The sequence below is a fragment of the Falco rusticolus genome, chromosome 18 (assembly GCF_015220075.1).
Source record: "Falco rusticolus isolate bFalRus1 chromosome 18, bFalRus1.pri, whole genome shotgun sequence".
NCBI lineage: Eukaryota > Metazoa > Chordata > Aves > Falconiformes > Falconidae > Falco > Falco rusticolus.
Window position 1 is genome coordinate 1,392,090 of NC_051204.1, and position 16,726 is coordinate 1,408,815.

At 41.7% G+C, this 16,726-nt stretch overlaps 1 protein-coding gene across 5 annotated transcripts in view; it reads right to left on the reverse strand.

Moving 5' to 3' along the window:
* Positions 1 to 16,726, reverse strand: part of TLK2 (tousled like kinase 2) — a 43,429-nt gene that overhangs the window by 13,778 nt on the left and 12,925 nt on the right. For 4 of the 5 annotated variants that reach the window (XM_037411006.1, XM_037411005.1, XM_037411008.1 and 1 more), the window contains 9 exons: positions 15,760 to 15,829; positions 14,665 to 14,708; positions 13,541 to 13,636; positions 10,660 to 10,827; positions 10,003 to 10,098; positions 7,026 to 7,118; positions 5,440 to 5,550; positions 4,391 to 4,527; positions 2,844 to 2,996 (listed from right to left, as the gene is read on the reverse strand). In XM_037411006.1, the coding sequence (XP_037266903.1) occupies positions 2,844 to 2,996; positions 4,391 to 4,527; positions 5,440 to 5,550; positions 7,026 to 7,118; positions 10,003 to 10,098; positions 10,660 to 10,827; positions 13,541 to 13,636; positions 14,665 to 14,708; positions 15,760 to 15,829 (968 nt within the window). The remainder of the gene's footprint in view (positions 1 to 2,843; positions 2,997 to 4,390; positions 4,528 to 5,439; positions 5,551 to 7,025; positions 7,119 to 10,002; positions 10,099 to 10,659; positions 10,828 to 13,540; positions 13,637 to 14,664; positions 14,709 to 15,759; positions 15,830 to 16,726) is intronic. The other variant, XM_037411009.1, reaches the window with a different exon arrangement.

Here is a 16,726-nt window from a genome sequence, read left to right on the forward strand (position 1 = left end):
AATGATGTGCAAAGCTTCTACTCTAGGTGGCTGGTCAAAAAAAAGTTTCATAATGTTTTCAATGTCTTTCATAGCCAAAGTGTGCCATGTAGGACAGTGGCAAAGCACACCCTTACATTAAAATAATGACAGATCCCATCACTTGTGAAACGTGATGATGTGCTAAGATCTTTAAGGCTAGAAAAATGAATTGCTGCACTAATTTTCTCACTACTACCACAAGCAGTTTGGTAAAAGCATCACGCACGTGAAGATAAAGCTAGAAGCCTTTATCAACTGCATCAGTTTACTTTGTAAACAAGACATGCACGTGACAGCATATAAATATCTTTTTTGGACCTAAATTGACTTCAAAGCATATCCCAGGAGGATTCCTGTTGCAGCAGTTATGCTCTGCATCGCACTCAGTACAAAGGTTAGTGTGTGAGGTCTCCACAGCATCGATACCGCAACTAGTTCCAAGAGGGGACGGAGGCCTGTGCAGGGCCATGGGACCTTGGCTCACTGCGCAGTAATTAAGAGGCAGTATTCAGCTAATGAAGTGCTCATCTTGAAATGCCCCAACTTCTCTCCACTGTTGATAATGCAGAGGATCCATATAGTTGAAATAAGTGCTAAAGCAGCTGTCTGCTGATAAATTTAATTGCAAAACTCACAAGCCAAGTTCCCTTTGAAAGAATGTTGACCATAAGGATCTGCTTATTATAAATTTAAAGATACATACAAAACACAGCCAGTACCATAAATGTTTACATGTTGTCTCATTTCACATAAAAGCATGCTAATTCACACACCCCCACCCTCCCACTGACAGCCTGAATTTTAATCAGATTCATCTAACCAAAAAAACTGTCCCAACAGTTTAGAGTTTTGGTTAGTGTTGCTGTATAAAGAATAAAAAGACAACTGAATAAGTCAGGAACAAACTTACCACATATTTGTGTGCTCAAATGAAATACAGGGCTAAACACCAATAGTCTACTCATTAAGCAAGAGATGTAATGAGTACCACCAGGCTAACATTGCCCAAAATAGCTGCCTGTTAGCAGCAAGCATCACAAAAATCAAGGGGGCTCCAAAACAAACACTGCTGCTCTGTTTCACAGAAACACGCCTGAAATACACTAATTCTAGTGCAGCTGAAGGCTCTAAGGTTGCCCAAGCTGCCCTAAGAGACCTCAAAAAGCCCCAGCAGATTGACCTTCCTGAATGAAAATCTTTTTCTCATTCACAGGCTAGAAACTAGTTTCAGGAAGGCACATGTTTAAATTAGCATCACGGGACCTTCCTCTCCTTTTTAAGGCACAGCAACAACCATGAACCAAAGAGGAACCAAAAAGGAACCAAAAATCAAACGAAGGAATTTGGCTGTCCGCTTCTCATTCAACTTTCAGAAACATTTATATCCAACTGACCCAAAAGACAGCCTCTGCAAGAAAAAACCTCCCTCCAAAACTCAGAAAATTTTGTACCCGATACACATCGGTTCACCAAAGGCATTTACAGGATAGCTAACGATTAAGCAAGTAGTCAGTCAGTATAGTTGCTTCAGCTGACTTGCAAAAACTGTGTTTGCATAAGCTAAAGCCCCCTACATGAGCATATCCATACACAGGCAAGCAGTTTTTAATCAAGAATGTCACAAGAAGCTCTTCTAAACCAAAAAGATAAAACCCTGAAATATGATCAATGAAGAACCACAAACCAGCAAGAAACACGGAGATAAAAAGCCGGTAGCACAAAAAGGCTTATTAGCAAACCCAGGTAAAGCCGGAGTATGTCGAGACAGGCTCACAACAGGCAGAAGCTCACGATGTATCAGACATTATCACGGTTCCCAGGCACATCGAGACCTGTGCTGCCACGTCTACAGAATAAGCCACACTACAGCTGCACCAGTCCGCTGGGGAAAAACACCTCTACAGAAATGAGAAAAGCCTCATCCAGCTGCTTAGAGGCGAAAGGTTACCACAACGAACAGCAACGCCTCAGAATATCCATGCACAGCCATTCGATTTACTTCTCCAAATGGAAAAGCTGCAATACAAAAGGATGGCTTTAAAAGTTTATGTAGTTCTTTTTAAGCTCACTTGGCCAGAATGAGGGGTAAACGTCTCTATTCGAGCTACTTTTTTTGCATAGAGCACACTGTGCCCTCCAGCACGATCCACCTGATCTGCAGGCACCTGCATCCTATCTGGGGGTACTGCCCTGGCTGCTGAGAGCACCCCGACTGTCATGATTCACCCAGTCACGTGCCACCTCCGCTGTGACTGCAAAAGGCAGTGGGAGCTTTTGCTTCACATGCACTTTTAAAGATCAAGACCAAGACTTCAAAGGGCTCCAGGAACTCTGAGGTCAATGCTTCATGTGCTGTCTTTAGAGAGAACATCTTTTTTCTTCGGTATACCAAATCAACTGTTTGAAAAGCCTCACTAGAAAGTACATGGAAATAAATGTTTCTATATGTGTGCAATTTTTTTTCCTTAAGAAAAGCACCACGTACCATACAGTGATACAAAAATCAGTTCTGAAGTTGCAACACTTAAGAAAGGCGCTTTTCAAACCTGACAACAGGAATACTGAAAAAGTTACTGCATTAAAAAAAAAAAAAGTTAAGCTCATACAAAGTCTGGACTCAGCAGTGATCCTTCTTTTACTCCAATGAAAACTATTTAGAACTGCAGCCAGATGTTGCTGAATGCCAGGCTAATTCCACAATATTCACTTGTGCATGGAGTGAAGCCTAGAGGCAAGGGCAAGATTCCATTTCCCAGTAGATATTTTGTGCTCTAATCAAAGCACACAGCTTTGCAAAGCACCAAGGAGGCCGTACAACCTACGTTTCATTTTCTGCTCCGTTGGTCTTGCTCTTGCGCTGCTTTTGCTCATTGCTTGCTGGAGGGGTCTGTCCCATTGCAGGTGGCTTCCTTTTTGCTAACATTTTTCGTTGTCTTTCTATTTCTTCCCGCTGGGAATTTATCCTTTCCTGTTGCCTGGAAAGACAACAGTAAAAACCACATGAAGCAGATAACTAATGGTATATACTCAGTTGTCTTCAGCATCTGTTCTTAACAGATTGGAGCAGTGAATTTCAAATCAGTTGTACTTGTAAGATTAGTAACAAAATATTTTTGTACAGAAAAGGGGGATGTGCCAAACATTATGACTCAGATTTTTAAAGGTATTTTTACATAGAAGGGAATTCTTTTCCTGGCCCACAGAAGCCTTTCTGTAAGTGAAAGGTTTTATTCATGCAGAGGATATCCAAAACCAAGGAGCTGCTAACCTCATGGAAATCCCAGGGATCCATGGTAAGTCACCAACTTTCCACACACTTTTTCCTAGAAGGCTCTGTTCTAAATCTCAGACTTTCCTGTTAAAACTATTCCTGAAGTCTGGCACTGTCTGTGAAAGTATCCTTATACGTCAAGGGTACAGTTAAACTATCCTTAGTTCTCTGAACTATAACCAACACCATTCCCAGTTTCACTAAGAAAACAGCCTCTCCTCCAAGATATAAAAAGACTATCTTAAAACATTTTACAGTGACAAAAGCACTCTTAACATTTCAAGTCTAAATGATTTGAGCATTTACGTACTTAATTCACTTTGTAAAAGAGACCGAGGCCGCAGGTAAATATTCTGGAAGTATTTCTTCCATGTCTTAAAGCACAAACTAAGGAAGAATTAGAAAGTCCTTAATCTGTGCCTAACAAGAGCTGCGCCTCCCTAACGCACTACAGAGAAGTGATATGGTTTTAAAGGATCACACATAGCTCTCTCTCTAATGCAATTAATTTGCCAAGTCCTACTTAAAGGTCTAGGCCAGGTGGGAATTGACTGGATATTTCCATTAACATCCTGCATAAAAGGGTCCCTGATGTTCATTTCCAGGTTTCTGCAGCTCCTTTGATCACAGCTACCAGGAGGTAAAAAAAAGTTAAATAGTATGGATTTTCTCTTTTAAGCTTCTCTACTTTCTACTTTTTGTTTTAAAAAAAGATAATTAGCCTTCCTTAACTAATATATGCAAGTATGCAAATCAAACTGATTGACTCTCGATACACATAAGAATTTGGTCCACCCCTCCACCCTAACACTGCACAGCCAGGTAGACGCACTGGGAATACCCACCAGGGCAGCCTACTGCTTTCCAACCCAGAGGCCAACTCAAACAATTTGATTCCAGTTCAAGTCTCTAGAGATTTAAGTGGAAACGTTTCTCACTTCAATGCGAAAACATTCCCCACTGTCAGTAGCCGAGTTCCTATCTGATCCTTTCATGCATCAGTCACACCATTCTCACATTTTGACATGCAAGACATCACACACAACCGCTTAGTTTTTCCGTCTCTGCCTCTGAAGTTAAAGACAACTCTGTCCTCACTTGATGAGGTTCTGGAAGGCATAGCCATCTGTCCACTGCTCAGTGAAAGACGCCCCATGCCGCACTGTAGTGAAGTGGCCTAGCCTCAATCGATCCTGCATGCTCTTATCTCTGCATGCCATCTTCTCCTGTTTTGACTGAAAAGAAAAGAAAACACATGTAAAAAATATAAGCCATAAATCAGCAGCTAAGAGTTGTGCTGTGTTTTAAATCACTACTGATTCTTACCACTTTCTATGTCAGTTAGGATTAAAGACGAACCAAAGCTCAGCTCCTCACCGGAGCTACACACAACCTGAGCGTCAAGTCTACCTAACAGCCCAGAGTTACAAACCCTCCCAGAAAGGGGAGGCCCATTCAGTCAAGGACAGCCAGCTCTGTGACAAAATGAACTCAAACAGACTGCATGTACTGGCCAGCACCCTGGTAGTTTTGCCCATCCACTGCCCACAAACAATAGATGTAATTGGCCAACAGGTGAAAGAGCAATCAACCCCCCCAGTTGTTCAGCCATCAGGAAATCTGGAAATCTTTCAACACTGAAGCGGGTTGAACATTGGTAAACAGCAGCCTGAAATGTTCCCCGGTGTCTTTAATGTTTTGTTTTGAGTGTTACACAAAGCAACAATCTCCAATTTTGCCGTTTGAAAGAAGGAAAGGTCTAAATCACTTGCCCATGTCACAGAGCATATCTGGCAATTGCACTGCACAATGTGATACTGCTCTTGTATTGCCAGAGCTGGACAATGCTGCTTTTCAGGTGGACAAGTTTCCAGATCAAGTAATGCCTGCTGCATTTAGAGCTCAGGCTAGTTCACTTAAGCAAGGGGCATCACTCTTTGAGACTGTGAAAAGTAATCAAACCCAAACATCCTGAACATTTCAGTCTTAGGATTATATTCCCACTTGCAGAGAAATAATTCAAGACAGAATTCCAGTTGCCTTTCATCACTAAAGCCACACAGAAGTAGGTTTTCACTGCTCAAAAGAAAGTAAGTTTTCAAGGATGTGAACTGCAACTGCAGAGATGTGGAAAGTCCCCTGCTCACCTTTTCTATAAGAAGTTTCTTGCTCATCGTTACACATCTATTCAACCGCTCTTTGTACTTCTCCAGCATCTTTTGCTGTTCATCTATCTGCCGTCTCAAATCACAGTTGGCCTAGAAGTGAACAGAAAAGAAATGCCTTATGCCTTTGACTTTATACCACTCCAAGAGCCAAACTAAGCGTCACCTAGGAAGAAGTTTCCCCAAGCTAGCTCTAGGGATCAGATTAAAATAAGCAAACCAGCAGGATAATTTAAAAAAAAAAAAAGAAAAAAAAGAAAAAAAAAAGAGACTAGGTTTCTCTTAGCAAAACACACAAGCCAAGCACTTCAATTTTTAACCCACTCAAATCTTAATACCCCTCTAGAACAGGGAAGTGCTATCATCCTGGTTTACATACACGGAACTACGGCAAAAAGACTAAACAAGCAAAAGGAATTTTAATTATTTAAAAAAACCCCCACACTTAAGATCTTGCTACAGCTACCAAGTCTCAAAATAGCTTAGTCATCCCTGGACTACCCTCCCTCTTTAGCCACCATACTGGCAGAGGAAAAGGATGGGGTAACTGCCTTTGCATGTTCAATTAAATTCTTGTTCAAGTTACTATTCATCACTCCGCTATATAGCCTGCTCCCAGCAACAGCTGCTCTTTTTAACACCACCACAGCATACAGCAGGATTTTGTGTGTGATAATTTTCATCGATAAAGTTAATTTAAGCATCTCCCTTACAAACAATAGCCTAGCTTTTGATTTGACAGCCAGTGGTTAAAAAAAAAAAAAAATACATATATTTTTCCTACTTCATGGGATTGTTTTCCTACAAACCCACATGTGCCTCTGTGTATGTCTCTATGAGCTTGTCTTAGGTTTTTTAGGTGCTGAGACCAGACACACACACAGAGCCTTCCCTCTTCTCCCTTTAATGTGTTTTCTAATCCTTTTCAACACTTCACAAGAGATGCTTCTCCAGCTGAAAGCTAAATCAATTAGAACTCCTCCGTTAAGACAAGATCCTTGATTTAAAGATCTTTATCTTTAACTGCAGAATACTAATGAGTTACGAGAGGCTTTATTCTTTCAGTTTGACCAAAAGATGTTCTCTTCATCTCTATACATGTCACTGACTCTCATGCATGAGCATTTCAGAATACAACTTCCCAGTCTACAGAGAGGCTACTGAACATGCTGCTAAACAAGAAGCAGGAGCTCTGCAGTACTTAGAAGAGGGGAATAACTCTGCAGAGAAACATTGTTAGGTTAGCTAGCAAAATACAAAAGTGTGCAACAGATCAAAGAAAGACCAACAACACCGCTGAGGACACAAACACCTGAGCTACAGGGACCTGCACCGTTACAATCACAATCACTGCTACACTGCTTGTGGTTTCAAGCAGGCCCAAACACGAGGATCTACAAGCCAGACAATAACCTTGCAAGTGAAGGATGACCCTATCTGTTCTACCTTGCAAGCGTTGGTTCCGCAAATGGTATACAAAATCCCGTGCTGCAGCCTAGCTGGCACATGTGTTCGAGGTATCTTTAAATAGCGGCTTTTGAAAGAGTTGTCCCACTTTAAATACTTACTCTTAGTAAGTCATCTATCCTCCCCTCCTTCTTCTCCAAGTCAGAGTTCTTACTGTTTTCTAGTGCAGATATTTTTTCCATTGTGAGGTCAGACTGTAGGGAAAAATCACCATAAACCACATTTAAGAAAAATAGATAATATTTCACATAGTCAGCAACGTAACATCACAGTGTAACTCCCTCTGATCTAAGAAGGAACCCATCCCTTGCATCCTAGCAGTCGGGGGAAAAACTTTCTCCATTCTTCAATTTCTTATTGTATGGTGGGCTCCTCCAGCACAGGAGGGTCAGTCAGCCAGCACAAAGCTGCTCTGGTAACACATAAAGGGCTACAATATCCTCTGTGTCCTGCAAATTTTGCTTTTATAGTTAAGTTATGCCCAGTCCTCGGTGGTCTCTGACATTCACTGTCCCATTCTGCAGTGCAACACAGCTTGTACAGGAAAAGGCTTAAGAAAAAAAATCACCAAACCCCAACCCTTAGCTGGAATATCATATTTATGAGATCTTTCATAGGCACAAATGACCACCTGCTAGACAAAGACAATACCCGTGAGTTCTAAGGTGGTCTCGACAGAAAACACCGGTCTTCATCTTAAAATATTATGACTGACTGACAGCAGGAATATTGGGCACAAGCCTTTGTTTCTGACAAACTGATGTGTTACTGCCCACTAAGCACAGGAGCTTTATAGTGCTTGAGTAAAACCTATTGGTAAGTTTTATAGGGTGCAGAACGTGTCACATACTTCTAGCAGCGAAGTAAGTTGAGTCCTGATTTACACCCAGGAAGAGAAGACAAAGGACAGATAGTATATTCTCTAGCAGTAGGAGCATTTCAAACTCAGCACTCGTTAACAGGTAGAGAAGAAAAGGGGAAGAAGTCAGTATGTAGTATGTACATGAACAAAGCATCTAAAATACCCAAGTCAACAAAGGAATCTCTCTCCACGAGACTGCATACACAGATTTCACGTTTATGGCTAGCAAGCAACTCTCCTGGTTCTGAGAAGAGTTAGCAGAGACTTACCTGTGGACTTAGGACATAACTGTTCTCCAAATTTCAGGCTTGCCTGGAAGCCAACACCATGAAGTAAGAGACAAACTTTGCTGACTGTTGCCTCTCTACACATGCCCAGTATGGGAAGGATCAAAAAGAATACCTGCCAGCATCGCACATCAAGCAAGATGAGCCTAAATCCCAAAAGACCTGGGCAGGGCACCTCACCTCTGCCTTAACTTGGCTTACGCTTCCTGGCAGCCAGCATGAAGCATGTGCTACAAAAGCTTTTGTCACTGAAGTCAACAAGAAGGCTGGCTGTTGGAAACCTAAGCTGCACCCACTCAGCCAAGCAGCAGAAAGTTTCTTTATGTCATTTTGCCAAATGCACAGACAGGCTCGCGCTGTGAAACATGAAGTCATGTTTCAGGATGCATGCTCTTACACATGACTTCATCACAACTCACCTTGCCTCAGAGCACCTGGAGGGCCCTAGCACTGACTGAAAATGCTACGAAAATCATGCTTATGCTGACTTGCTTTGTCATCGCTAGAAGTGATTCAAACCAAAAATCACTGAAGATTTTTTTTTTTAACCTTATCAACTCCAAACAGGTTTGGAAGTGAAAACCAAGAACATACACATGTCCTCATCATGCAGCCAAGCATCCTCCTGGATTCTTTGCCTGAAGTGTATGCTACATCTATCTAGACCTCTAGAGAATATCACGAAGCTGAGCACTGGCAGAAAGCATGCTCTGATAATGTCTTGCCCTTTTCAAAGATGATGAAATTTGTGGGCATGTTTAGCACAGGAGAGAATAAAAACCATCTTGCTTGTTTGAGGTGGAACCACTATTTTAAGCACGGATGTTGGGACAGCCAAGATTGAAAGGCATCTCTGGCAGGTTCTTGAGTTATGGCATCGCTCTCACACAAGAATTCTCCATGCACTAGCAAGAAAACAGGAATCTTCACAGATCAGCATTTTAACAATACAGACAACAAATGTGACCCTAGTGACACAACAGAGCCCAGAGACTTAAGCTAGCAAGTATCCCCAGAGGCAGAACTGCTGTTCCTCATGCACAAAGAACTTGTACCACCTGCTGGGGAAATGGAGAACAAACTTCCCCCAGCAATAAAATAATCTCTGACACAAACTGATGTGAAAAAATGATTGACACAAAACTGATTGTTTAAAAACCACTTAAGGGAAGGGTCAGTCACAGAGAAATTGGAGATGAAAATCGAAAGATTAAAAGCAGGCTTGGAGAAGAAATAAGCAAGGTGCATTGCAGATAAAGCTGAACATCTTATAAGCAACACAAGAAGATGACAGCTAAAAGTAGATCTTGCCATAGAGCCACAAGAAGAATCTTAACAATTTCAAAGGCACCAAAAAAAGACAGCAGTACAGTCAAAAGAACTACTCTTCTGGACTCCAGGTCAGTGAAGTTGCTGAGAGCACTGTCAGGAACACACCAAGTTCCACCTTGACAGGACAAACAATTCCATGGGTGTACTCTGCAGAGGTCAACCAACTTCCAGCTAGACTGTGCACAGGTGTACTGTGAGCAGCGTGGGCGCACCCATGACCCAGTGCTTGAATAGAGGCATTCACAGCTATTGCTCATCTTTACATCTTCATTAACAGAGCAAGGAAGAACATTCAGGATACAATAAAAATGAAACAGGTGTTCCTCTCCTGAGGACATTCACACACAGCTGAAGAACTGCCCACAGTATTGACGCAGAAAAGCCCCAGTAACAGCAACCAAAAACATCCTCTACAGGATAAGGAACAAAGTTCAGAGCGATTCACTTCAATCAGTAGTTACAGACTTGAGTTGGGACTACTGGCTCTTTCCACTGGAAACATTATGTCTGCTACAAGTGGCACCCTCTGGCATGGAAGAGAAGCTCCATCAAGCTTCAACCTCATATCCAAGAGATGTATCATCTAGTGAGCTATACCTGTGACTGTTTGTGCTGGATGGAAATCTGTTTTTGGGAAGTGCAGGAATGCTCAGTGTTCCCTGATCCAGTAGAAGATGGGCTGCCTTGCTGGGCCTGAAAAAGAAAGTTAGTGTATTGTTACATACTCCTCAGCATGACCACTACACTTTATCTTTACACGGGAGGTGCAGCCTGGCCTGGTATCGTACTTTCATGTAAGGTTTAAGAATGCTCTAGAGATTTAGTTCAGCAAAACAAGAGAGTCAGTTTCCTTCAAGAAGCCTGGCCCAACCTGCTAAAAGACAAAGGTTTTAAAAGCCTAACATAATTCATGTCAGCTGAGATTAAGCGAGGCCAAAACAAACACTTCTCACAGCAAGACTATACTTCATTCTTTTGCTTTTTTGCATCTATGAGATTAGCCTCTCAGATGCTATTCTTTTTTCTACATAAGATTGAGTCGTTAACTTAAAACCCACACCACTTTATTAAACAAGCAAAGCCTGGGACCTAGAACTCTTCACACGGAAGATGAACTTACCAGAAGATGGTAGACTTGGTCATCAATAAACCAGGCTGCACTTGAAACACTGTCTTTAAGCAGAAAAGCTTCAAGTTCCCCATCCCTTAACTAGAAACATCCCTTAGGATTTAAATCTTTTCAGAGCTGCTCACCGAGACAAAAGTAAAACAGAGGCCACCTCCCCTCTGTGCCAGCTGCTCATTCTCTAGCCGCTGTTTCGCCAGCATCACCGACATCAGCGTTGGCAGAGCAGAGTGTTCCTCCTGTGGTTCCTTTGCTGTGCTGCCGTCTACCCCATACAGCGGCTGCTCCACTCGCCGCTGTAACACAGTCAAAAAAATATACAATGAACTTTTTTTTTTTTTTTTAAAGCGATTCTCTGACTCTGCCAAAACTGTTGTCAGTGAAGCAGCAGCTCAGGAATGGGCAGGCAGCATGGTGAGGATCTGGTAACTCAAACAAGACTCCTGGAGTGATTGTTCCAACAGCAGACATCAAAAAGTAGATGAAGTTAACAATTAAAAAAAAGTAACAAATGAACACACAGGACAATTTCTTGCCAGTTAACACGCTCCCTTCCTTTGCAAATACATGTGTTTCAGAGCCAGTGGGGCAAAGTAGGCTGTGGATCCAAAAACCTTACTGCATTGTGGTTTTTGTCAATGCACTTGAAATTACACTACCTGATGATTTTTAAAGACTCGTTTTAAAACAGCCAATGTCACAACACTTTTGTTATTCTGGTGAAGTAAACTGAGTCAGAACTGCTAAATGCCAGCAACCTAACCACTTCTAGGACCCAGCAGCCTCGATAAGCTCATTTGTGTCATTGTAGCTGGGACCGATCTCCTGCAAGATAAGCAAAATAGTAATGCATTTCCAAATTCTTTTTAAGATGCATTACATTTCTTAAAGGCCAGCTCCTTTCTCCAGCAGTAGACTCATTTTCCAACTGTGATACAGCAACTGGGTTCAATAAGAACAAGAATCATCTGAGCTACATTGATTACAGCACTTAGAATCTCATTGCCTCCGCCAAAAGCCAGCCCATCACTGCTAAAACTTGGCAGTCTGGGTAATAATGATTTAAGTCCTTCCAAGCTGTAACTCCGGGCCAGGCACATGCCACAGAAAGTAAACAGTCAGGTCAGGCTTCAGTTTTCTTAAAAACCTAAATTGCAACCTGAAGCATATTTTCTGGCTAACATTACAAATGTCAAGAGTGAACTTTCTTCCGCAAAAGAATGCTTGTGCATGACAGCGACCTTGCAAGAGTCTGAAGACCTGCAGATCATTCTTCTGATCAAAGGAGAAGCAAGACAATTCAAAGCAGTCAAGAGATTTGAAGACAAGTAGTAACATCCTGAAGCCATTACAATTCCTCCACAAGTTCTGATTGCAGAAAATTTCCAGTACAGTATAGATTAACTCACAGGTTTGGAGGAGGTTTGTCTCATTGTGAAAGACATGTTAACACTCTGCTCTCTTCCTAGAGCACAGCAACACCCATAATGGGTAAGATAACTCAATCCTCTCCAATTGTCACTCATCCCCCCATTTTTGGGGGCTTAGCTCAAACCGTTGATATTCAGTTTATAAGAAGAGGACAGATCTTGCAAATGCACGTAATAGTTTGTTATGAATAAGCAAACATTACAGGTTTAGCTGCAAGAGTAAAGAAGAGCACCTGCGCAGAGACGCACAAACTAGCCTAGCTGAAACTAACTGTAACACCAGTATTCACCACATATGTTCAAACTTTAACCTACTCAATACATACAAGCATAGAAGAAGAAAACCAAAGGAAGAACCCACTTGTCCCATTATAAACACCTGCAGGGTATCTCATCTGCTGGAATAAAGAACTGCCCCTAATACCTCATGCATATGTGACATTCAGAAATGGTATTTCTTTCATTAAATTCTCTTTAAAGAGATGTACTGGCGAATTAATAAAAGACAGGAGGAAGGCCCATTCAATTAACAAGGTAATTTTAATTTTTATAAACATAAATACCTAGAAGCATATGTGAAGCTCTCTCTTAAAGCAGCATTACAAAGCTTTGAAATCTAGCTACACATATTGAATTCTGAGCAGTGCATTCCACGTTGGGATTTAGTTCAGTACACATTCATGAACTGTGCAAATGTCTCTGCAGAATAATGTAATCAGTAAAGACTTTGCATTTGGTTTTCGGAATACTAACCTTTCTCAAAAGCATGGAGCATTGTGTGACACTCAACAAACGCTGAAAATTTTTTAAAAGGGGCCCAGGCAATGGTCAAAACTACAGATCAGACACCAGAGCCCTCTGAATATTGCTTGGCTAGTTGAAATTTCTTTAGCTGCTCTGTGCTGAAATGGCTTTAAAATACTGGTTATTTCTTCACATTCAGATCTTGCAGAAATGCTGTGACAGCAAAACGGAATTACGTAACAAAAAAAAGCAACAGATGTGCATGTATACACATTTCTTTGCAAGCTTTTGCTAATGCTCCTTACAAGTCACATGCACACAAACAGAAGTAAAAGACTTCCCAACATAATTATGGTATGCACGCTTTTCAGTATACCCAAAGGGTCCAATCAAGATTGGAACATTATTGCACTAGTGCTATACAAACACATGACATACACCCAACTCAATGGAGAAATTCTATGAGATACAATGGAATACAGTATAAATAATGTGTCAGTCCCACTTTTTAATAAGGACAGCGATCTACCTGTAACCACACAGCATGCTAAGAACATTCATCTTGCATGCTTTAAGCTCAGATATGAATGTCAGTTACAATCAGACTAGCCACTGTTGCAGGGTCCTAGATACCTGGCTTTGCTGCCAGAACCCAGTTTCAGATTTAAAAAACAACCACCAAAAACACAACAAAAAAACCAAATAGAGAGTAAGCCAAATCACTCAGCAAGAGACACTTCTTTCCTGTCCAGAACCTTTTATTACCTGTCTGAAGCATGGTCACCAACCTAACCGATGCCATGACACCAGCTCTGCCCCCAGGGAGAACACTTACCGGCAAGGGGTTGGATAAGGAATGCTGCGGTGACGATCTGGCGACAGGCGGCACACTTCTACCGGGACTGGTTCCTGGGCCACTTCCCCCAGCAAACTGGCCAAAGAAAGAGATCTGATCATCAGTAATTCCACAGAGATACTATATTTAAGCAAATTTAACAGACAGAGAAGAAACACATTAATCTTAAAAATGAAGACTTACAGGCTCTAGGGACTCATTTAAACAAACCGAATATAAGCTAAGAGGAAAACCTTAAAATTTCATGTACTGTTTTCAAAAACAACAGTAAAAGCAAGCACTTCAGGCAAACATTCACATTTGCACTGAGTACACAAAAAGATAAAAACCTGCACACTTGATCTAGATCAATTATTTACTGTACAGAATTAGGAAGCCCATTCCCTGTGAGGAGTTAGAAACGCACACCTCCACTGAAGCACCTTTGCCAGTCACCGGTAAAGACAGGATAGGTAAGCAGCTGGGCAACTGGTCTAGCTGGCACAGAAATTTTTCTGTTCCTGCATCACAGTGCACCACACTTACAAAAAACTTTAGACAGGAACAAAGTAAGGCCTAATAAGTGCTTGATTTCTGACTCCAAGTTACTCAGTAAAATAAAGAACAGATTTCAAGAGAAAAGCTAGAGCTCTTGATTATGCCGATCTAAAAAGACTGTGCAACAACTATGCAAAACTTGTTTTTGTTGCAAAAACTATGCAACAAAAAAGGAATACTGAATTTTAGAATGTTTTGGGGAGGGGTCTCTGTCTCCCACATGGTGCCAGCCTCCCACAGCAAGCTGTTCTGAAGAGGGACCCCTGTAAACAACTTCCTAGTCAAATCAGCAGGACTTTGCAGGTAGGTTCTTTCACAGCACTGGGCCCTTACCAAAGCAGGTCTGCATACTCAAGAGATACCCTCATCCAAGATCCAGGTTCCAATGGAAATCAACCTCAAACCTATACTTACATGGCTGCTCTTTTAAAAACATTGCTTTATCAACTGCTCAGAGAAACGTTAATTTAAAAATCAACTTCCAAAAAGTACATTACAGGCTTCCATCTACAGATTTTGCGCAATGTGAATTCAAGCCGATTTCCTGACAATGTAAAGATGCTTACCTCAAAATAATCACTAATTTTATGTCCTCTAGGAGTGCCTTTTCCTAAAAAAGGAAAACAAAGGATGAAAATAAAGAGTTGTATTTTTAAGAACAGAAGTTATGATGACATTCTAAAAAAAATAGTCCTATATTTTGACACTCCTTTCCCTGTAGAAAGGTGCGACACCTATCACAACAAAAGCTTCTGCACAATGAAAGACTGCCCCAGGGTTACAGCTCTCATGCTGTTGTTGGGAGGGTTTACAGTTGACAATTCAATTAAATCTCAATTCCAAACATGTCAAATCCAATCAAACAGCATTTGCACTTGCTCAAGTACTTGGAAAACACTAAATGTTGTTGAATGTTGCATAGGTTCTCCAAAATTTCCTTCAAGATAAGGACAGAGCAAAGGGTACTTTTAGTCCTCCGCCTTCAGGTAAATTACTGCATATTAGATCTCTTGCAAGCATTCCTATAAGAGTCAGAGAGATAATTAGTGGTGGCTTAATACCAGCTCATTAAAACTTAGCCCTTTTCTCTTATTATCAAATTATCAAAGCGGTTCTGTCAACACAATCCTTGTTACTTTCTTGTTGAAGAATAAAAGAAATCTGCCCCTATGCCCATTTGCTAGAAAATCTGAACTTGGACTTGAACATGCTGGGTTTTTCTTAGTACTCAGAGACAGCACCGCGTGCTTTATACTTGAGCACAGTTTGTTCTCTTATTTGTTGTGGTGAGAACTTACTCTAACAAGGCAGGCATACGTCTCAAAAAGCAAGGAAGAGAGTACAGCCTGTATTTCACAGCCTGGCTGCTGTATGTGTGGCAATGGGGGACCAAAACACTTCAGAGAAGCCACATTAAGCCTTTGGGCAGTCTGTCCCATAAAAATGCAATAGTTTGAGCCACTAAGCTGAAGACGAGCGTTATCCTGCCAATGAGGATAACAAGGCTCCCAGAAGAGAACTACACCATCATGGAGTAGTTTATAACAAGCTGCCTGACACACCCTTGAGAAGAGCCATTAGTTTCCTAGGTCACTGTGCAAAATGTGTGCAAATTACCAACCGTTCAGAAATCCTGCAGCAGCATCAGAGGAATGAATTACCTTGACTGGTCTCATACGCTTCTGCTTTCCTTTTTCTATTCCGCTGGTCATTCTGCTTTTTCTCAGGAGTCTGTTAAACAATACTTCAAAATTAACATTTCTGCAGTTATCCCAAGATTTAAAGAAAATGCCAAAACACAATGATCTGCTCCATATCCCCAGTGGCCATTCACTTCTCTGGTGCATTTGTTTCTAGCACTGGTACTTATAGAAACCACTGCTCTCAAATAGCTGCTACCTCCTGATAGATACATGCATTGCAGAAGGGAGGCAACATGGTTAGCAATGAAGTTATTTTTTTTTTTCCTCCTATTTCAGCTGCAGCAAGCCAGCCTCTACTGCCCAGTTACCTCACGTGGTTTGGAGGACAAGTTCAAACACTTACAAAAAAACCCCCGTGTAAACTGTTTCAGGGTGATCATAGTACTGACATGAAGAGGAGTAATGACGAAAGGTTTGAGTACAGACATCCAAATTTGCAGTCCAGTGGCTACTCACAGTTTACCAGGACAATTAATCTTGCCTGCTGCTAATGCTTCTTCCCAAAGCCCTTTGCAGATGGCTGCCAAGAACTACCCTGTCCGCTAGTGCACAGCTGCGGCCTTACACAAAACAAGGCAGAGCTCCCCAGGAGAGCAGCCAGGAGAAAGCTGCCGCAGCTGCAGCAATTCACCTGGACTTTGGTTTGCTCCTCATCTGCTCCCATTAAAGTCAAGGGTTAGTTGCATCTGCCATTTCTGTGAGCAACCAGAGACCTGAGCAGCAGCTTATCAGGGCACAGTGATCTATTTATGCACAGGCATGATACAGAGCACAGGTGGGAGGTCTGAAGGCTCCAAAAGCATCATGCCTATCTGTACAAGGCTACCAAGCCTAGACATGTGAGAGTGAAGGAGACCCTGGCGTGGTGGCTTCCCCCTCAGTAGGATCACTTACGGGGCCAAACGTGCTGAAAACTTCAGGAAGC